This window comes from Rhipicephalus microplus, chromosome X (genome assembly GCF_043290135.1).
Source record: "Rhipicephalus microplus isolate Deutch F79 chromosome X, USDA_Rmic, whole genome shotgun sequence".
Classification (NCBI taxonomy): Eukaryota; Metazoa; Arthropoda; class Arachnida; order Ixodida; family Ixodidae; genus Rhipicephalus; species Rhipicephalus microplus.
This window is the reverse complement of record NC_134710.1, coordinates 53,549,421-53,572,386: the sequence shown is the minus strand read 5'-3', so window position 1 is coordinate 53,572,386 and position 22,966 is coordinate 53,549,421. Positions and strand designations below refer to the sequence as shown.

The following is a 22,966-nucleotide window of genomic DNA, read 5'->3' as shown; positions in this document are numbered from 1 at the left end:
CAGGTTCCATTAGCGCGATCTAAACAAGGATATCGACTACGTGTCACTTTTCACAACGTCAAAATTGTCAACATTTGTCGAACAACACCATTGTTCGGACAGAACCGGTGAAGTGCAGGAGACGTTAGTGTGGACTGTAGTCGTAACTGCAGATTTCATTGCTCTAAAAATTTCGCTTCGCTATGCAAGCTCGAGAGTGTTGGCGGCATGCCGTGCTTTGTAATATCCACCATAATTGGGATAAATTCAATGCACAAGAAAAAGTATGCTTATATTTTGAGCTCGCTGAAGGAAATTATTCAATAAATACAATTAAAGTGACTTACGAGCACCGAAAAACATTGACACACGACGGTACGTGAAGTGAAACTCCCTGTTTGTGAGCTAGCAGCTGATCGTGCATCGTTGCAGTCACTCTCAGCGCATTGACAACCATCTACGTCCAGCGAAAAATCCTCGACGCCAAGACGGTTTCTTTGAACATCACTGCTGAAATAATCTGAGGAATTTTCTCCGCCAAACGACTTCGATAGCACCAACAACGCAGTCACTCACTATGCACAACATCAACACGGCGTCACTCACTATCTGAGGATGCGGAGATCATTTTACTCTGATACCCGGCAAGAAAGCAATAACTTGCAATGTGCTGCCATCTATCAACGAACATAAAAAAACAAGCGGCGCAGCTTAGGCCAAGGTTTAGAAATACACATCGTGAGCCTGTGCTACTTTTCACGTAAAATGAATATTGTAGAATTTATCCCCTACGAAAGCACCGACGAATGCTATGCACACATAAAACAAGGTGAGTTTTAGCTGGAATGGTCAGGTGATAACATTTAACTATCCAAGGCAGCTGCAGAAAATCTCGCGAAGCTGATATGTGTACCCTGCTGACTAATCGAAAGCGCGAGTTGCCACGTATTTTCACGAAAACCTCACGTCTCGCAAAAACAAATCAAATTTATCGTGTCACGAACAGTCTAGTATATTCACTGATGCACGAACCATACAAAGTGGTTTGTGTTCATTTCTTGCTAATGCGTTAACACTACAGCAAGCACCGCTGATCAAGGTAGCAATAGAAGCAGCTGCCTACTGATCATCCTTGAGAGGACGCTCCTGAATTCTGCTAGACGGCACCACAGTCCATGAACAATGCAAATAGCACACTGTGTTTGTATCCTCCGCGACCAGCTACAGCAATGCGCCGTAGCCAATCGCGGAGGCCACGCTATTTTACTAATTTTATTTTATTATTGGAAAATAAATGAAAAATCGTACGTGCAATCAAAATTTGTACATTTTATGGGAAAATTGGAAGAGTTAACAGGTGTGCAAATACCAATCTGGGACGTGCCTGTGCCATGCTTCTCCCTTTTCCGTCCCTGCTATGTAGAGAGCCTTCTTTCAACGCTGTGTGCGGAAAGATAGGGGAAAAAAAAAGCTGTCGCAGAGTGGTGGTGGTTACAAGAGGAAAGACCAAGGCACCCAATTTCTGCAGCCCGGTAGGGAGCACGGAGCAGCGCCTTTGCGCAGTGTTGGCTCTCTTTCAAGCTTCCGATCTGTGACGCGCCGGTGCCACGCCTCCCCCTTTTCCCATCCCTGACACGGAGAGACCCTTCTCCTTTCAACCTGCGCACGAAGTGAGTGAAAAAAAAATAAAGCTGCCGTGGAGTGTTGGTTATCTCTGAAACGCCGATCTGCTTCTCTCCGCATGGAAACGCTCCTCCTTTCTCGTCCCGTGCTGGCCACGCTGCGGCGCAGAGGGTAGCAGCGGAGACACAGTTGTTGTCGTGGTCCTAACACCTAGTATGTAGGTGTTACAGGCCTGTTCGCAGAAAGGTAAAGAATTTTCTCAATAGGCCCAACCACTGTCTCCAGTAATTAAAACATTTATTTAAATACTGCCGCAATTACAGTGTCTAGCGATTTTATGGTTGCTGACATCGTGTTGGGAGCCGCATAAAACTGCCAAGCGAGCCACATGCGGCTCACGAGCCACAGGTTGCAGAACCCCGAGATGCACGGTCTGGCGCAGTTTGAAACAATTTCCGTCGATTTTATCAGGCTGGTGCAGCAAATCTCCTTTGGCACACTTTGGCGCAGTTGGCGCGGAAGAGGGATCCCTGGAGAATGCATACGTAGTACCCTGCCTTTTCACAGATATTTCATATAAAAGATAAGAACTGCTGCCCGGAGCATGCCTCTTTTTAAAGGGGTTCAACTGCATATAATATATTATGAAGAAGATGAGCACATTCTTCATGACCCTACTAACCTGCACACCATTTATTTTTTATTGAAGTGAGGCATGAGCAAATGTTCTTTCCTTTCTAGTTCAAAGAAGTAGAAGCAACTTTGAAGGTTATTTCGACTTCCGGTAGAATGCTCGTGGTAACAGAAAAAATGTGTGACATATTAAAATTTACTTCACTTTGAACATGTACGACAGAATAATAAGCTTCTAAACTTAAAAAAGGAAGAATCAATGTAAAAGTAACGCGCTCATTTATCCTCAAGATGGGGCTTCACGGCAGTGCAGATTTCCCTACAGTCGAGCCCGCTTATAGCGAACCTGAGCGTGACGCGGGATCTATTCGCTGTATAACAAAACTCGTAATAAATGAAACACAGCTTTAAAGAAAGTTGTGAGTGAAAACACAAATAAATTTCCCCAAAAGAAGTCTGTGATGCACGTGTTTCGAATTGCAGAAGCGATAAGAATGGTCTCAAGTTCAATTAGAGCATCAGAGTGCTCTTCGGCGAGGCCCATGGCATATACAAGCTGCCTGAGGGTATTAATGTAGCCAGTTGCTACATGCTCCGCTTGATGACACTGGCTTCAAAGTTTCGTCGTCCTCGATTAGTGGAGTTTAGTGGAGTTTATTGGCGCAAGGGCCAAATGTGGCCAAAGAGCGCCAGAGCGATGATAATGAACTGTGCGATGTGCAGTGTAGATAAAACAGATGTGACGTGGCTGTGAATGGGCCTAAAAACAGTCCCTGTAGGTGCATAAAAATATATATATAGTAAAATTATGGCAATGACAAATGATGTGTGCTATGGAAACATAAAATGGTTTAAAAGTGATATGTATGTGAAATAAAAACTTGGCATGGAGCACCAGTGCCTCGACAGAGCCCTTAAAACAAGAGCATGGAGGTCTGGGCTCATTAAAAGCTGCTATCACAGCGGCATCCTCTGAACAGAGGATGCGCTATGAACCTGTTGGGCTAAAAACATTCAATGTTGGGCTAAAGACATTCAATACTACATCCTTTAAAAAGCTTAAAACAGATTTTGCATCAAAAAGCGGCTCTTCACCAAGAAACATAATCGGATGTAGAGGAAGATTATAGCGGTATGCTAAAGCAAAATATTTCTTTCTCTCACTTTCAGCTTCAGGACACTCCAGGAGGACGTGGAGGACGGTTAGCCTCTCACCACATCTACCACAAGTAGGAGGTTCATCGCCAGTCGGCAGAAAGCTATGGGTACCATAAGTGTGTCCTATTCTGAGGCGACAGAATAGGACATCAGTTCGCCGTGTTCTTGTAGCGGAGGGCCACTAACCCAACCGCGGCTTAATCAAGTGAAGCTTATTATTTATTTCTGTGTCCCACAAGCGTTGCCAGTGGTTTCGCAGTTTCTTATGTAGGAAGGGTTTTAGGTCTGTTGCAGGGACAGTAGCGGTGGGGTTAATAGCGCGCAATATAATTGACGTGGCCATTTGGTCCGCTAACACATTGCCCTCGATGCTTCTATGGCCAGGAACCCAGCAAATAGTAACATGCTGGTTGGACATATACGCTGTACACAGAACGGAATACAGCTCAATTATTACTGGATTTCGGAATCTGAAAAGGCATCTTATTGCATTTACGACTCTTAACGAGTCTGTGAATATAATAGATTTTTGTATGTTTGATTTCCGTATATGCTTCACAGCCGACAATAGTGCATATCCCTCAGCCGTAAATATACTTGTTTCCGGGTGCAGCACACCGGATTCCGAGAAGAATGGTCCGACGGCTGCATAAGCCACCCCTGCATGCGACTTAGAAGCATCAGTATAAAACTCTACGCACGAGTAGTTGGACTGAAGTTGTCGGAAATGCATTTTAATATGTGCTTCTGGTGCATGTTTAGTGATCTCGGCAAAGGAAGTGTCACAATGTATGAGCTGCCACTGCCACGGCGGTAAATGTTTTGTTGTGGGCATAGGACAAAGTTCTAGCAGCAGACCACCCAATTCCTAACTTAAGCTTCTCACACGCAAAGAGAACGGCTTTCTCGCTGCGGGTCGATTATGGTAGAAGGTGGCAGCGGTCACATCGTTTATAGCTGAATAAGAAGGATGCTTTATGTTTGCGCGTACCTTTATAAAATAAGTGAAACTGCTATAGGATCGCTGTAGGTGAAGTGACCACTGATTCGACTCTACATAGAGACTCTGGATCGGACTTGTCCTGAAAGCACCGGTTGCCAGTCGGATACCCAGATGGTGAACGGGGTCTAGGATTTTCAAAGCACTTGGCATTGCGGAATAATAAATTATAGAGGCATAATCAAGGCGCGACCAAACAAGGCTTTTGTACAAGTTCAAGAGACACTTCCGATCACTACCCCATGTTGTACGTGATAGGAGCTTTAGGAGGTTCATCGCTTTCAGACATTTCATTTTTACATGTTTAATATGGGGAACAAACGTGATCTTAGAATCTAAAGTGGTTCCTAGGAATTTATGCTCGGTGCTGACCGAGAGTTGGTCTCCCTTGATCGTAATATTTGGAAGTGGCATTACCCCTCGTTTGTTGGAGAAGAGTACGCAAGTACTTTTCTGGGTGTTTATTTTAAAACCATTCTCATCCGCCCATTTAGAGAATTTATTCATTCCAAGCTGCACTTGTCGTTCGCAGATAGACATATTGCATGATTTGAAACTCATCTACACATCATCAACATACACAGAATAAAACATCACGCTTGGAATGACTGACTGCAGAGAGTTCATTTTTACGAGAAGGAGTGTGCAACTAAGCACGCCCCCTTGTGGAACACCAGTTTCTTGGGTAAATGATCTAGAGAGAGCATTTCCCACTTTTACGCGAAAGGTTCGGTTAGACAGATAACTTTTAATTGTGTTTAGCATGTTCCCATGGATGCCCATGGCGGCAAGATCGTGTAGAATCCCGAATCGCCATGTGGTATCGTACGCTTTCTCCAGGTCTAAGAATACCGAAAGTACAAACTGCCTATGAATAAATGCATCTCTGATGTATGTCTCTATGCGAACAAGGTGGTCTATTGTCGACCTCCCCTCTCTGAAACCACACTGAAGGGGGTCTAGTATACTGTTACTTTCTAGGAAGTGGGTTAAGCACCGGTTTAACATTTTCTCATATAGTTTGCATAAACAGCTTGTTAACGCTATTGGCCTGTAACTGGCGGCCAAGGACGGGTCTTTGCCTTGTTTAAGTACCGGGATGACTATCGCTTCTTTCCATGACAATGGAATATATCCAGCTTCCCACATGGTATTTAAGAGGGTTAGGAGCGTTTTTAGTGCTTCTGGGTGAAGATACTAGATCATTTCGTACGTTATACGATCGCAACCTGGCGCCGAGTTGTTGCAGTATGCAAGAGATGCCTTAAGTTCAGCTAATGAAAATGGGCAGTTGTAAGCCTCCCTGGAGGGACGTTTAGATTTAAGGGGTTGCCGCTCTTTGCGTTCTTTTAATCTTAAGAACGTTTCTGTGTAGTGCGATGCACTCGAGACGTATTCAAAGTGTTCGCCTATGCAGTCCGCCTGCTCCTCCAGGCTCTCCCCTCGGCTACTTACCAAAGGTAGGGGGTGTGACTCCCGACCCATTAACTTGTTTACCCTATTCCAAACCTTCGTTTTGTCGGTGTAAGAATTTATACCGGAGATGTACCTATTCCAACTTTCTTTCTTTGCAAGGCGACGCGTTCTTCTGGCTTGGGACTTGACCTGTTTGAAATTGTTGAGGTTTTCAGCCGTTGGGTAATTTCGGAGTATTCTCCAAGCTTTATTTTGTCTACTGCGCGCTTTCCGACAATCGTCGTTCCACCATGGGATGCGACGTTTATTGGTCATTCCGTTGGTCTGCTTGATACATTTCACTGCAGCGTCAATAATAAAACCTGTTAGGTATGCTACAGCATCGTCTATATTAAAATCAGCAATCTCATCTCTGTCTAAAAATGTAATTTCTCGAAACAGTTCCCAGTTGGCTGATTTGGTGTTCCAGCGAGGAAAGTCAGGCGAGCATGTATCTTCTTTTGTTAACTTTAACATAATCGGGAAGTGGTCACTCCCAAAAGGGTTCTTGAGAACGAACCACTCCAGATATGGAATTATAGCACTCTAGACAATACTCAGGTCTATAGAAGAGTATGTGTTATGTGTAGTGCTATAATACGTTGGTTCTTTTTTGTTTAGTAGACATGCACCTGACGAAAACAGAAAGTGTTCTATTAGGCGTCCTCGCGCATCTAAACGGGAGTCGCCCCATAGGGGATTATGTACATTTAGATCACCAACGACTATATATGGCGGAGGAAGTTCATCAATGAAGCTTTGAAATTGTGTCTTTGAAAGTTGATAGCACGGGGGAATGTAAATAGAGGTAATTGTTAGTAGCTTCCCGAACAGCACTGCTCGGACAGCAACTGCCTCAAGAGAAGTTCGGAGGTTTAATTGCTTACAGGCAACACCTTTATCAACTATTATAGCGACACCGCCCGACGAAGCGGCAGCGTCGTCACGGTCTTTGCGGAAGATGGCATAATGCTTTAGAAAGTTTGTTTGTGTGGACTAGAGATGTGTCTCCTGAACACACAGCACCTTTGGAGTATGTGTATTAAGAAGATCTCTAATATCATCGAGGTTATGGAGAAGTCCTCTCACATTCCACTGTAAGATCTGTGAATCCATTTTAGATGTGTTTTGTGCTGTGTGCTCAAGGATGGAAAGTTAGCTCACGGACCTTTTCCAGGGGCTATGACACGAGATTTTTCTTTTTTGGATCGGTCGACGGAGTCGCGCCGATCCTTAGGCGCTGGCTGCGCCCTCACGCTCGGTGTTGTGTCCATTGCCTCTTGCGAGGCGCTGGACAGGCGCTCTTGCGAGCGCTGCATTTGTTTTGAGGGCCTCGCCTCAAAAGACGAGACCTTCGCGGCCCCCAGCCCGGAGGTTGGTGGGTCTTTCTTGGATGGCGGAGCAGCACTGGCTGCAACCGCCGAGGGGGGGAATGGCGTCACCGCTGGCTCACTACGCGTGTGCCAGACAGGCGCCAGGGGCCGTCGTGGCGCTGCCCCCTGACGCGCCACTTCGGCAAAGCTAGTTTCTGGTAGGCAGGACACCTGCCTTCGTGCCTCCTTAAATGAAATGTTTTGTTTTACCTTAATTGTGACAATTTCCTTTTCCTTTTTCCAGCACGGGCATGACCGCGAGTATGTGGCATGCTCGTTACAGTTCGCACAGTGAAGAGAGTTTTCACAGGCATCTGTTGTGTGCTCTTCAGCACAGCATTTCGCGCAAGTTAGGCGGCCTCGGCAGTTCTGTGAACTGTGGCCGAACCGCTGGCATTTGAAACATCGGAGGGGGTTTGGTATATATGGCCTCACTCGAAGCTTGATATACCCAGCCTCAACAGAGTTGGGCAGTACACTTGAATTGAAGGTAAGTATCAGGTGTTTAGTCTGGACTTCTTTGCCATCACGCCTCATGGTAATTCGTTTTACGTTTATGACATTCTGTTTGCTGAAACCCTCCAGGAGTTCAGCCTCCGTCAGCCCTAATAGGTCATCATCTGAGACAACGCCACGGGTGGTGTTCATGGTTCGGTGTGGGCTTACTATTAATTTGGTATCTCCGAATTTCACTAGGTTAGGCAATTTTTCGTATTGTTTCTGGTCGCGGAGCTCCAACAGGAGGTCACCACTTGCCATTCTCGAAGCTTTATATCCTGGGCCAAAAATTTCCGTCAAAGACTTTGATACTAGAAAAGATGAAAGTGTTCGCACTGATTTGCCGGGTGTGTCAGCGTGGATAACATGGAATCGAGGAAAAAATACTTTCTGGTTACCAAAAAACTGGAAAACTTCATCGGTGCGCCCTCTTTTCTGAGGGCGATCAGGGAGTGGGGGGAAGGAACCAGCCATATGTAAATGCTTACTTTCGGCAGCGGCGCCAGCCACCCACCATGGAGTCCTACAAGGGGACGCTGCAGGGTCTGTAAGTACAGGCCCTGCAGACGCCAGCTGTACGCCACCACTATAACCGAATATGGTGTATCCAAGGTAGGATAGCCACACAGGGTTAACCCTTGCTGCCAGGAAACACGGAAGGCAATGGAAGTGAGTAGAGGACAGGAAAGATTTAAAGTGAGAGAAAAGACGAAGATGTGAGGTGGAGACAGGAAAAGGCAACTGCCGATTCCCCCCGGGCGGGTCAATCCGGGGGTGCTGTCTACCTGAAGCCAGGGCCAAAGGGGTGTGTTGCCTCTGCCGGGGGGCCTTTAAGGTCCAATCACCCGGCGTCTGCTCAACCCCCAGGATCCCCTTTTCCCCGGACACGGCAAAGCCACGCACGGCTAGGGGTGGGAGGGAGTAGAAACTCCCCCGTTAGCTCGGGTCCGTGGTGTCGCTACACACCAAACGCCTACTTGCGCAGGCGCCCCTGCGGGATTTGGTTGTCCTCACCATCCCATTCCTCTAAATTGCTTTTGCCATGTGCTTCAGTCACAATGCCCTCATTCGTGCACAGTTTCCCAATGTTGGCATCATTATCGGCCATAATAAAATCATCACAACAGATGTCCCACATGCCCTCCCATAGCAGAGTCGACGATGCGCTGCCACAAATCACCGCCGGAGTGGTCTTGTTCGGAAGCTTCAGGCTCGGCATGGCGTCTGATGACGAAGTCAACATCACAAAAGCAGTTTCTCACACGTGTAGCCGTCACCGCCTCCCATGAAGCATTCATAATCTCCACAGCTGAATACATCTAGTAAGGCAGCAAGTTAGCTGCCGGGCGTTCAACAGATATTAGCAAGTGCTCAAAAATGCGGCACCTATCTTAAATGCGCAGATTATGCCCAAGCCAAGTGGTCCCACTTTTGTTGTTTTGTTGAGCGGCAGAAAAAATCACGGAGGACCTACCGTCCGCCATCCTGACCACACACGCTCACCAACAATGAGCAAGACATGCAAGTACGATGTATAAGCCAGCTAGCATGGAACTGCTCTGGGCCCGTTTGTAGTCCGAAAACGAAACTTCTGAATTGAGCCAGCGTGGCTGGTGTCGCAGAGCGGGTGGAAACAGGCGTAGTTATGATTAAAAAAGGAAAGTGAAAGACAGGCGAAGGAGTTGCAATGAAGCAATGAGCGGGAAGGCGACCTTGAAAACCAAAACACGCGGGAAGAAGGCAGGTCGGATAGCTTGCTTGCAGGGTCTACAAAACGTGCAACTCGCACGTAGGAAAACTTGGGAGAGCGGTCTGCGCACGCAGTCATCAATGAGTCGCATTGTGGCAACAACGACGGACTTGCCCAGCCCCGCCGACTAGCCGTTTTTACAGTTCTGAACACATACGGAGGGACTGAGAACAGTTTCAAAACACAGAACGAATCTCGAATTATCCTAGTCGGCGGGGCAGCGCAAGCGCATGCACTGGAAAAATACGACACTGATGTAGACAAGACACAGACGCAGATCATGTTGGCAAATGGTCTGGTCACTCCAGGCGGCGACGCCAACGACAGTGTAACAAAACCAGCAATCCATAACTGAGGGGAGACTATAATTGGCTGACCGGTCTTCAAGAGATCGGTGGCAGTGTGAAAACACGGGCCTCGCCTGATGATACGCGGTGCTCAGAGTAGCGAGGAGGACAAATGACGGAAGGTTGCGTAACAAAGAACGGTCGGAGAGCGTGAGAACTAGAGGGGTGCGGGGGGCACGGTTGGCGTTTAACAATAAGAATCTATGGGAACCTCGTTGATGGCTTATTGGGGTCGAAAGTGTTTCCCGAGAAGTCGCCGGAGCGCCGACTCTGTTCACTGAAACCGATCAATTATGCTCAAGACGTTCGTTGTAAGCCCGATTTCGCGCCATTTAAATTATGTATATTTCCACAGTCACACGAGTATCGTTTGTTTTAAGCTAAAGTTCGTTTTAAGAGGAGCCGTTATATGTGGGCTCGACTGTATTCATGGCAAAGCACTGCTCCACTGCAGCGAAACCACCTTTACAGGAGGATTACATTCACAATTCTAATTGAGCAGTCACCACCTAGCAGCTGCGCCTGAAATATGCGCTAACAGGGAACACCTAGAAAGGAGATATGTTACCACATTGCACTCCTTGAGAAGCGGTTGCATAGTTCCTTTATTTTAATTGTTGCGCACGCACGAGCCCGAAAAAAAAAAAAAAAAAAGAAAGCGATGTCTAAAGATCATTGCTGTGCGCTGCAATGCGTGACATCGCAGTGGTAAGATAGCAACATAGCATTTTATCACTTCCCAAAGAATACTATGATACAAGATGAAAAACGATGTAAATTAGAAACTTATGCATTGGGAAGAAGGTGATAGACACTATGGCGTTGTGTTCTAATCAATTCACTTGCGACGACTTCATTTTTCCTGCTGAGTACACCATTACTTAGCATATCTGCATTCAAGTTAACATTCAGGCATCTCTATAAACGTAGAGTATAGCTTCGTTTATACAAGCAAGCCGTTTAGGAAATTTGTTGTGTTATGTGTATGAGTGTATTTTTCATGTATGCTTGTTTTCTGCCGAAGTCTTAGTGCTACCTATTCTCAAATTAGGCTGCTGTGATCCTCTCCCTAAAAAATTTTTGAATTCACATAGGTGTATATACAGTAAAACCTCAACTCAGTTATTTCGAAATCCCACTTAATTCGAAGTATATCAGCCGTCCCATAATTTGCAATGTAAGATAATTTGAAGTGGCAGTCAGCACCAGTCCGGTTACTTCAAAAACTTTGAGTGCAGTTTATCGATTCCCAATCCCCATTTCGCCGCAAAACCGTGGAAACAAGTCCCCTTAAGAGCCACTAGGCAATGTACTGTACCAATCGCGGGTTCAAATCCCGGCTGCGGCGGCTGCATTTCCGATGGAGGCGGAAATGTCGAGGCCCGTGTGCTCAGATTTGGGTGCACGTTAAAGAACCCCAGGTGGTCAAAATTTCCGGAGCCCTCCACTACGGCGTCTCTCATAATCATATGGTGGTTTTGGGACGTTAAACCCCACAAATCAATCAATGTACTGTACCAATACTACTGAGTGCCAGCTAGAGTATCCCAGCATCCATACTTCCAGCCCAAAAATAAAACTTAAAAAAGAAGATCTCGTGATCAGCTGAAATGTGCGCCTGCGGAAAAAAAAGACCTGCTTCACTGCAACACATCGGCAATGCACAAGCAGCATGTCACATGCTTCTCACAACGTCAGTGCGTCCCAATTTACTCATTCTTTCTCGGAATATAAAGAAATTAATAAAGTACAGTCTGGTGGTATTCGCGATGTATGCGAACCTCCGAGTGCCGGATGCTCCAGCAGTTTGTGCACTTGCCTGCTGGCAGAGTTCTTGCCTGCTATGCCTACTTTGGAAACTCTTTCCGAAAGTTTTAATAATCATGTTTTCCAGCCAAAACATCGCGAATTTCGTCACACTGTCTATTACTGAATTATTTGTTTTACTAGAAAGAATGGGCGAATGGTCGCATCATGACGTGCTGATGCAGCGAGGAGCAGGCGACATGCTTCTCGCTTGTCACTACTGTATTGCAGTGAAGACGTCTTATTTTTTGTAGGTGCACCTTTCAGTTGATCACATTTTTTTTTTTTGAAATTGCAACAGGGAATCTTGGCATTCTCCCTTGTTTGCAGCAAAACTGTGACCTTGTAATGCTGTAAAACATGACCCTTGGAGCCACAAACTAGCCAGCACAGTAAACAACCAGCTCTGAATATACTTTGAATAATTTCAAGTTCTTTGCAACCCACTTTTTTGTATTTTTTTGCCAATTCGAAAACCTGCTTAATTTGCAGATTTCCCACGGTCACAGTGACTTTGAATTAACGAGATTTTCCTGTATTACATACACAAAACCCACGTGCCAAAATACGGAAACGATAGGTGTGCCTCACTTAAAAAAATTTCTCACTAGGCCCCTGTCACTGACGTACGTTCCTTCCGCATAAACTCTATTAGTGGAACCTGAAATATATTATGAACAAATGTACTCTGTTTATGCATGCATTTCCTCTGCGGTGTCTACACACCCTGCTACATTTTCATCAAAAATGTGCACCGATATAAGTTTAGGCTTGCAAAAATTCAAGGGGAACTGCAAAAAGCGACTGTTTCAGCTTTTGGGACGTTCGACTTGCAGGTACATCACAACTTAAGTTGCAACAGGTTTGTTTCCGAGTGACGCATTTATCACCATTCTATGTACTGAATAACCGATTGTGTATTTCTGGAAAACTAACGAAGTTAACAGAAGATTAATTGACATTGATTAGTTATGAGCTTCTAATATTAATTAATACTTTCTGAAGGGCTGCACAGCTGACATTTCCTGAGGGCGGGGCAGGGTTCAACTTCATTTTATGTAAACTCGTGTGTGCATAACATGTGTGTATATACATGTCCATGCATGTATAGGGTGCGTATATATATCTGCTTCGAATATAAAGTACTGCCAACACAAACAAGCATATATTCGGAAGCACAAGACCTTATCAGGGGTGAGACAGCTGTGAATGAATTAGTTTTTGGAGCGGCGAAATTTCAAGTTCGGAGCAGATGAACCTTGCTTTGTAGCAGTCAGCGGCATTTACTATGTCGCCCTGGGAGCTTAAAAAAGCAAATATTAAGCAACATGGGAGCACAAGTGCATATTTTATTTATTAATAATACACATTACACTGACACAGAGTTTGAAGAAAGTTTTTAAACAGATTATTGCCAGGTATGAACTGCACTACCTTTTTACATACCACGCAACATATCCAGCCCTTGTAACAAACGTGAAATAATATTTAAAGAAGGTTTTGAAAATTAGGAGGTTCCCCGAAAACATTTGCAAAGAGAAGCGCAGCGCACTCATAAAGACCTTAAAAAATTGCGATTGCAGAAGAATCATACTTACGTAACAGTGGGCCTTCGCTTAAGAAAAGTGACATGCTATCGTCAAGTTTACTGCAGGCTTTTAAGCAACAACATAAGCGCGATGCACCACCATTCAGGGCCACCTCGTGAGGAATCACTTTCAAGATTGCAGCACGAAAACCTCGCGCACCGACTATCTCGTAAAAGCGCGTGTGTATGATGTTTACGTGATAAAGCGGATGGTACTAGGTGATAAAACCTCTTGACGCATGCAACCACGCCTTATTAGTACAGTGCACATTAGCCTGTTCTATTTTCCTTATTATCGATGGCCATCGATATTCAACTGCCACCCGCACCGCCCCATGGTCCATGCTAACGAATCGCCGAACAGACAGAGGCCAGATTTGTTGAGAAAAAAAGAAAAAGAAATATGCCAGTCACCATAAGTCAGCCTAACTTTTGGAGCTCACTAAGACTCACTCATGAAATTTATTATGAGCTTTGGACTCTTTCAGACTCAGACTCGCGAAAACTTTCCTGAAGCGGACTCACTCAGACTCACACGAAAATTTTCTTCAGCCAGACTCGCTCCGACTGAAGCTCACTTAAGCATTATCACCCGCACTCGCTCAGACTCAGACTCATGGCTCGATCAGAGTTTGAGTTAGTCCAAGTGAGTCCTCTCATGAATACGTCAGCCTGGATTTAGCTTCCTTGACCCTGGTGCCAATGCTATTTCACACCAATATCTCACGTAGTCGGTGCTATTCTTGGTGCGGTTTGACATAGCATCTTCGAAAAAAAGTTCTCAGTAATTACAAACCAGTAAGGTCATTTTTATTGGACGAGATAAGAGCATAATATATGATAACCAAGAAATTCCCTGGAAGAGTTGGTGGGAGATCTACACATCCTCGTAATTCACGCCTCTAATTAAAAATATTGTAACAATGTATGAACGGCACTGCTTTGGAATACCTGTGCATATACACGAGTATAAGCGTGAAACCAGGTAAGACTTATAGTAATGCTAAGGATGACTAGATATGACCTTAGGTCGGCAAAAGTGGAACTCACTCAGACTCATTCAAGAAATATATTTTGCGCTTTGGATTTACTCGAACTCACACTCACGAAAATATTACTCACCTGGACTCACTCAGACTCACAATCACGGCTCGATCTGTGTTTGAGCGAGTCTGAGTAAGTTGACTCACTAGTGAGTTCGTCGACCTATGCTTGTCACACTGCGAAATGGTCGCCAACCGAAACACCAGTCGAATGTAAAGCTAAGCCTAGAGCTCGTGTAGCCCAGAGCTGGCACGCAGCGATGCCTCTTAAAGTGCTCGTTGCGCGAGTTTCGATTACAAAAAGGAGCAGTATTGCAAATCACCATTTATGAAAACTGTGCCACGTGATCGCCGATGCGCCATGAGTCCCGAACAAAGCACCGAGGAGTCCGTTTAAGAAGACACGAGGGTCTTGAAAAAAAGTTTTTTATTTGTTATCCTACTGTCATGAAAATTACCATGCATGCATTCTATTGAATGGAGATTTAAAATCTGCGAACAAATTTCAAATATCTAATTTAGAAAAGAGAAATGACAAATTTCCACATTATAATTAGGTGATTTCTTACAGGTCGTTACGGTAACTCGCAATAAAGAAAGTTTTCAAAACTACATGTTTCCTCTAAAAGGCTAACCCCACAGGCTAAAGCTAACTAGATGTCAAAACGGCTATTTCTTTGATCAGAAATAATTCTTAAACTTGGAAGATAAAGATGAGCTCACAGTAATTAGCTGGTATTTATCATATAACTACAATTCTATCAAAGTTGAGAGAAAAAGAAAAGTTTTAGCCTGTAATTTAAGTACTGCGGAAAAGAATGATACCAAGTTTGTTTAGATATCTTCACAGACTCTTGCTCAAAACTTCCGTAAGGCAGATTCCTTTTACAAAAATAACAATGCCGAAAAATTGCGTTTCCAGGTTTAAAAACATTTGTAATTTCATATATTAAGCTTTTAACGAAAAGCAATGGCATTTTCCATAATATAAAATTTTTTTCAAGACATACTTTAGGCTAGAAATACCTCAAATTGCAATTTTTGAAAGTCAGTATTCTTTACAATTTTGTGCTATTTTAAGACCCTCGTCCCCCCTTAAACTGGTTTGAACACCACGGGTTCTGTGCCCCACGCTAAACATGAGCAGTTGCCTTTTTCAACCTCAGGCTTGCTGGAAATGTTCTTCAACATAAAGTAAATCTGATGCAGCTTGCCGAAGAGGCTCAATGTTTGTACGCACAACGCATTTATTTTTGCTGTTTCGCTAGTGAAAGCCTTTATGCCGATGAAAATGAGACGGTCCGCGGCCAGCACCCTTTCGCCTTCAATGAAGCAACATGATTCAATGCCACAATCAAGAAACATCAGAGAAATGTCGAGTGAAAGTGCCTTGTTGACCCTGTTAAGTGTAGCCATCTTTGTTTTTTCGGCCAGTGCTGCTGCACACGGAGCTTTTCATCGAGTTGCGAATAGTCCTTCAGTACTCTTTCTGGTCAGGAAATTTTGCCCTCACACTATAAGGGAGCTTGATATAGCACCGAAAGGTGCCACACCACGGCGCCTTTATGAGGGCGGCACGGCGGTGTTACCACGCCGCAGCGCCACCGTTGTATAGAGGCCACACTTCTTCGTCCTTGCAGTTTGATTTTATAGAGACCACACATATGGCTGGCAGCACAAACCGAAAATTTGCACATATGGCTGGCAGCACGCACCGAAAATTTGCATCTGTACTCTGTATCTGTGATTACTTTTTGGATAGCTGCATATTCGCACGATGATGCCATTCAGGTGCTGCTTACCGAGGTGCTGCTTAAGAACGCTACAGAAAAGGTGTTTTTTTGGCATGCCAAGTGTTCAGGGAAAGTTGGAGAACTTGAAGTGAGCCATAATGTGGCAAGAAACGCAAGACTTCAGCACAACTTCAAGGTGCAACGCATGCGAAGCATTTTGATTCATCAGGCATCATCTACGATTTCACAATAAACAGCGGCAGCGTATCCTTGCCGAGAGAGAAGCTCAAGCATAACATTATTTTCAAGCATAACACCATTCGGACGTCATAACTACGGACAGTTTGAATTTCACTGTAACAACCTCAACAGTTATCATGTGCAAGGAGGAGTTTCGAGCCGAGATAAATGGGCTATTAGCTACTTAATACAAGATAATGAAAAAAAAAAAACATGAAAGTTCTGGGTCCACATTCCTGATGCCTTTTGAACTCCACACAATAACAGCACTGAGTGAAGACGAAAGTTTTACATCTTGATCATAAGCATTTGCACAGTTTCATTTTCTTCAAAGAAAGATTGCAGTTACACTCCCATGAAGCACCCTGGTTTGCCAAAGAAGTCCAGCACAGAATGTGATTGCTCATCAGCTCTTGTCACCCTGCTCGTATGAGATGGAAATGAAGTGGAATACAGAGCCAAGGAGACATAATAATTGTCCACGATGTTTTTAGTGGAGTTATCGACAACAAAAATTTGGGTTAGAAAACTGTGTCGCACCATTTGACCAACCCACACAAATATTAGCAAACTTCTCAAGGCCTGTAAATGACAACAGTTGACATCATGATAGTGTTTCATTTATGTTACCATCTGCCGATCTATCCGTTTCATACAGCTAAATTACCAACAAATGCAAGCTCCTGCACCTCTGTTTCATAAAAATAGTGTGTCATCACTTCTGGAATGACATTTATGCCTTTGGAAGTTCAGAAAATAACAGTTCTCGACCTTGAGCTGAGATTATCAATACTTAATATTAACGCCACTGATATGTTATTCTCTGTACAAAGCATTCCAGTCACGTCCTAAAGGCCTGTTGAGCCAACCAAAGAACAATTTCGCAGTAACGAAAAGGCCTATGTGCATCCTCTGCTGGCACACAGAGCTGCCAGATGATTTTGAGATTGTTTATTTTTTGTATTCACTTTGCCTTCATTATGAATACATTCTCTAAGCTCCAAGCTTAATTCATATAATTGCTATGACAAAAGAGAATGTAAATATTGTCTATAGTGAGCGGGTCTTTTGGCTGCAATGTACCAGCAAAGAAAAAAATACAAGCGTCGCCTCAAGGCGGTTGCTCTGCTAGGTGGCCTTTATTTTACTGTGATGCCCCAAACGACTGTCGCTGGCTCTATATTAAACAGAGACAGCAGTTTCATGATCAGAAAACCTATTGAGGGACTGTGTTAATACACACCTATTCATTCATTTCGAATACCTCAAAATTTCCAATACAGTATACCCGCGATGATTCAAACTCTGATAATTTATACTTTTGGCTAATTCAAACAAAATTCAATTTTTTTGGTTGGCCCTCTATTCTTTCAATGTATTTTTTAAAAGCCTCTTAATTCAAACTCCATCATTTAATTAATTCATAGCAGGAAATATCAGCTGCTTTCCCACTACTATTTAAAATGTGCATGCTTATACAATCCTAACAGTCTAAAAATAAACGATAAGCACTTGAGGCCTTCAAGGAAAAAGACTTAGGAAGTAAACAAACGTTTGAAATGAAGCACATGAATGGTAAATCGTGGTGCTTCTCAACTGGTACAGAGGGCTTTGTACAGAAAGCACGTACCTATAGCAATAAAGCAGTTGGCATATCACGATTTCTTTAAAACGTTTGATCAGCAGTAAATGGCCAATAAACATGTGGACTTTAAACCTCTGCTTTCTGTTCAGTGCGTTCAGTTAGAGCTTAAAAACAGTTACAAAATTTTTAAATGTGATAAAATTTATGCCTAATCGTAATGTGTGATGTGACCTCAGCCAGAGTCATCTATCTGAGAACTTCTGATAATTCAAACAAAATTCAGAGCTTCCTTTGAGTTTGAATTATTGAGAGTGCATTAAACCCCACATATCAATCAATCAATTATTGAGAGTCTACTGTAATTTGAATTCAAACCAAAACAAATTTGAATACATTATTATTCGATCGAAAATATTCAAGGTGCTCATATATTCATACAAGGCTAGCCCTGATACAGTGAAATCTCGATACAACGAATTTGAAGGAACCGCGGAAAATAGTTCGTTATTTTGAAATATCGTTATAGTGAAAACATCGAAAATTCGCATTAAAAATCGTAAATGCAACAAAAGGAGTCGCCTACCTTTGCTGTGTACACATCCGCAAACGCTTGATTTTATGACGAGCGTGAAAAAAAACAAAACGCGAAGTATTCCGGAATGAGCGCACGTTTATTTGAAAAAGTCGGTGATCTTGGCCTGGCGGGTGCCGCTCAACTGCCGCAGGACGAACGCTTCGAAGTTGTCCACATTCTTATGCTCTGCTTTGGTGGCATTGCTGCACCTGCCAAGGTAAGTGCGCATCTTTCGCACGCATTCCATGATGTCGGCGTTGGAAAGCGATTCTTCTGGTTGGCTAACGGGCGCGGTCTCAGCGTCGTCTTCGCCATTGGCGTCCTCGTCGCTATTATCACCACGAACAGCACTGACGATGTCATCGGTCGTCAGTTCGGCTGACGTGCATGCTTCGTCGTCGCACTGCACATAGTCCTCGAACGTCACCGAGGCATCCATCGCGAGTCTTTCGACGACTTCTTGCCACATGCCACTCGCGTCGCTTTCTTCGCTGCCTTGTTCAGATTCAGATGGCATTACTACCAAGCCTGCCTTCCTCCAGCAGTTCTGGATGGTGGTTGATGTAACGCTCCACCAGGCCCCGGTAACCATTTCTGTGGCCTGTCGCACATTGATGGAGGTAGGCAGCTTCATCCGAAGATTTATCAGCAATCGCTGAACCAGGCGTGTCCGGTAATGGGCCTTGACACTTTTTATGATGCCTTGGTCCAGTGGCTGGAGCAAGGACGTACAGTTCGGAGGCAAGAATTCCAGCTGTACATTTGTCAGCCTGACATTAACAAGATGCGCCGAGCAGTTGTCGGCGATAATCAGGATTTTCCTACCCGCGCTCCTCATCTCATCGTCCACCTTTAGTAGCCACTCAGAGAATAACTCTCGTGTCATCATCGCGCGTGAATTAGCCCGATAATCGCACGGCAATGAAACAACGTTCCTCATGCAGCGAGGCTTCTTGTATTTGCCGATCACCAAGGGCTTCAGCTTCTTGGTGCCTGTGGAATTGCAGCATAACAATACCGTAATCCGGACTTTGGACTGCTTGTCGCCTTTGCAGCTGTTCCCTTTAAAATGCATGGTTTTATCAGGAAGCATTTGATAGAAGAACGCCATTTCGTCCGCATTGAATATATCATCTTCGGAGTATGAAGCGACGATTTCGCGGAACTTCTCGTCCCTCCATGCAGCAGCGCTTGCTGCGTCTGCCGCCTTCTCTTCACCAGACACCACTTGCCAGGTGATTCCATTCCTTTCACGGAAACGATGAAGCCACCCCGCGCTTGCTTCGAAGCCTGTGATGTCTAAAGCATCAGCGAATTGCCGGGCTTTTTCCTGCAGCATGGGTCCCGACACCGGCACATTTTGAGAACGCGCGTCCTTGAACCAAGTCAGTACTGCAGCATCCACTTCTTGGAAATTCCCAAGTCGGAGCCGTTTTCTTGACGGTGCGAGTTGGGACTCTCGGTGCAGCTCGGGGATCTTTTGTCGGTCCTTCAGGATGGTTGCGACAGTTGATGGTGCAACCCCCATCTCGTTCGCAATGTGGATTTGTTTTTTACCGGCGTCCACTTGAGAAAGAATATCCACTTTTGCTTTCAAAGAAAACTGCCTACGTTTCTTTTTCGCGCTGCTTCCGGAGCTCATCGCGAACGCAGAAACGAATCACTCTAACCTTTAAAACGAGAAAGCCTTACGACAATCGTGCGACGTTGCCGGTCGACGTAACAAAACAAAGGCGGCGAGGTTAGGCTCAACCTGGCTCAACGAGCTTGCAAAAAAAAAAAAAACATCGAAAACAAGGTACTGGCGATGGCGATAGGGCTAGCCAGGCTAGTGCGCATTTAGCATAAGGCAACGCATGGAGAAATGAGCAGGAGCTCTGATGATGATGATAGTGCCACATATGGCGCTGGGCATTTAGACCGCCGCACGTAATTTTTACGCTAGAAATTCGTTATTTTGAAGTGCTCTTAAGGTACCAGGGTGATAAAATTTGATACATTATTCTAAAACATTCGTTATTCTGAAATTCGTAGTAGTGAAATATTTTTACATTGAACCAATGGACATTTGGAAGGGGATTTCCGAAATATTTGTTAATCTGAAAAAATCGTTAATCTGAGGTTCGTTATAACGGGATTTCACTGTAATTTGCAGAACCCTCACATACCTTTTGTGAAACCCAAGTTTGAGAATCCCTACAATACCGTGTACACAATGTATTTAGTGTTCAAAATGTGAGAGGCGGTTCAGGTACTTCTATTCTGGTCTACATCAAGCACTGCAATAAGCACTTCTGTTATAACCTATGGATTCCTTTTACCCCCTAAACTGTATTTTTTTGAATTTCTTATCTACCCCGTTAATGCTTGTGAAAAAAGATCTGACGCGGGAATGAAGGAGGGTGCACAAAGCATAAATTACCCTGTCTTTGAGGGCCTTGACAAGGGCATTGTACTCGTGATCCTTCTCGTGCAGCTGGTGCAGGTGGTACTCTTCACGCTGGCGAGCCTCATGGGCACGCTGCTGCAGATCTCGTAGCAAGCGCTTGGCACGAGCATACTTGGCCTCAAGGGCAACCAAACGCTCGCGCAAATCATGAGCTGCTTGGCGCTGCTGGGCAGCTTCCAACCGCAGCGCCTGGCCCGCTGCTTCAGCCTCTTGCAGCCGTCCCTGGGCCCCCTCAAGCAGACGGCCCAGATCTCGCCGCTCACCTTCAGCCAATGACAGTCGCTCACGCACAGACCGTGCCTCTGCCTCAGCCACTGCCAGACGGTATCTGCATTTGTCCATCATTAGATCATTATTTTTAACCAGAGAAAATGCAAGAATAAACAGGGCACAGAGTCATCATTTCCATGAGTCTCTAATGTGGTTGCTTCTACGAGATATGCTTTCATTGTTCAGTCCTGCTTAAAAAAATTTTATTCTTCGTTTCCTCTTTGATTTTTTTATTTGCTTCATAAGAATACGAACAGATTGTGCAAGAACCAGAGAAATACTTTGGGTTCAGTTCGTTGGTACTTAGTGTTTAACAGCTTGTAAACTTCACCACAAAAAAAAAATTTACACAATCTTGAACAGAGGTCACACACTTTTTTAAACCTGCTATGAAACAGTACACTTCATATCACACCTTTGCGAGAGAAAAAAAATGTCCAAAGGCACTGACTGTGTTTCCTTGAACCGCAGCCGTAAGTTGTCTGGGTCGGCGTCAGGCGAGAGGGAATCGCTGCTGTCGTTTGAAAGCTCGAAGCTGGCACCAGGAGCCAATTCATCCACTTCGTCGTCAGGAGTCGAAGCAAGGGAGTCCAGCCCACTACCAGGCACCACTTCTTGGGCCACACCTTTGAGCCGAGCCTCCCGTTCCCTGTCTGCCTGAATCGACTGGTAGATGAGCTGCGCTATCTCACTGTTTGTCGAGTCCCGTTCACGCCCAATCAAGAACCTACACAGCAAAAAGAGCAGCCGGCATTTAAATGGTGCAGCAAGACAAACAATAATACAGCAAGCTTGCAAAGATGAAATTTGTTATTCTAGTTATACCGAAAGAAGTCCTCAATTTCTGTCATTAGGGTGCTGAGTGCAACTCAGAGTAAAAGTAAACAAAGGTAGGGGTAGAAGGGAGGACGAGACATTATGAGCTCCTTCCTCCCTTACACCCCTGCCTTTGTTTTCTTTGTTAGAGTGGTGCTCAAGACTCATAATGTTATGGTATACCAACACACTTAAACTACTCTTCTAAACTTTTGAATAATAAACTGAGCATACAGAGCTCGGGCACTAAAGAAAGAATGAGTCAACTTGCCCTGCCTACACAACTAATAAAGGTGGGACACTTCACTTAATTGTTTCAAACATGATCCATATCACTATGAAGAAAACTAAAAAGTACAGAAGGAAGTGAACAGCCAAAACAGATGAACATGCATGGTAAAAATACAAGCTCATCACATTGGTAAATTAAATGCAGCATACTAGTGAGCATGTTGTTTTCAGCCTGACACTAAGTTCTCGCTTAGTGCATAAAAAAGCAAATAATACTAAAAAATATACCATTTAGCAGCTTTCAACATTACGAATGATCTTCCCTCCTCTATACCCTTAATTATTACAAGAAGAATCTGGAAACAACAGCCACTGACCTCAAGGCATGCCAGGTATGACAACGCTAGCTCATATTGCTTATTCTCCATCATCCTTCGCTGTATATTCTTAGGCAAAAAAAAAAAAAAAAAACAAGGTCTTCAGGCTTGAAGTATGCATAAAACAGCTAGCTACCTGAGGGCATTGCTTGAAGGAAAAGTTTGCAGTGTTCCTACATTCATTCAGCTTCAGTTAATTTATTTACTTTCATATAAAACATACGTGCTTACATAAGTATATAGAAAGAGGTCCCAGAGCACTTGGCCGAAACGGGACCTCCTGTCAGAAAATGTGTTAAATGTGTACAAGTAAAATGCAACTCTGTCAACGAAGTGGAATAAGTTATACAAATAAATGTATTACAGACTAAAGATAGTGAAATTTTAACAATCATAAGTACAATAAAAACACTGCTTAGAAAATTTAAAAATAGACCA

General features: G+C 44.3%; 1 protein-coding gene across 3 annotated transcripts in view; it reads right to left on the bottom strand.

Annotated features, from left to right (window-relative positions):
* Spn (protein phosphatase 1 regulatory subunit spinophilin) overlaps positions 1 to 22,966 on the bottom strand; it is a 165,786-nt gene that overhangs the window by 80,385 nt on the left and 62,435 nt on the right. For all 3 annotated transcript variants that reach the window (XM_037427158.2, XM_037427159.2, XM_037427160.2), the window contains exons 10-11: positions 21,556 to 21,831; positions 20,808 to 21,162 (exon numbers count right to left, since the gene is read on the bottom strand). In XM_037427158.2, the coding sequence (XP_037283055.1) occupies positions 20,808 to 21,162; positions 21,556 to 21,831 (631 nt within the window). The remainder of the gene's footprint in view (positions 1 to 20,807; positions 21,163 to 21,555; positions 21,832 to 22,966) is intronic.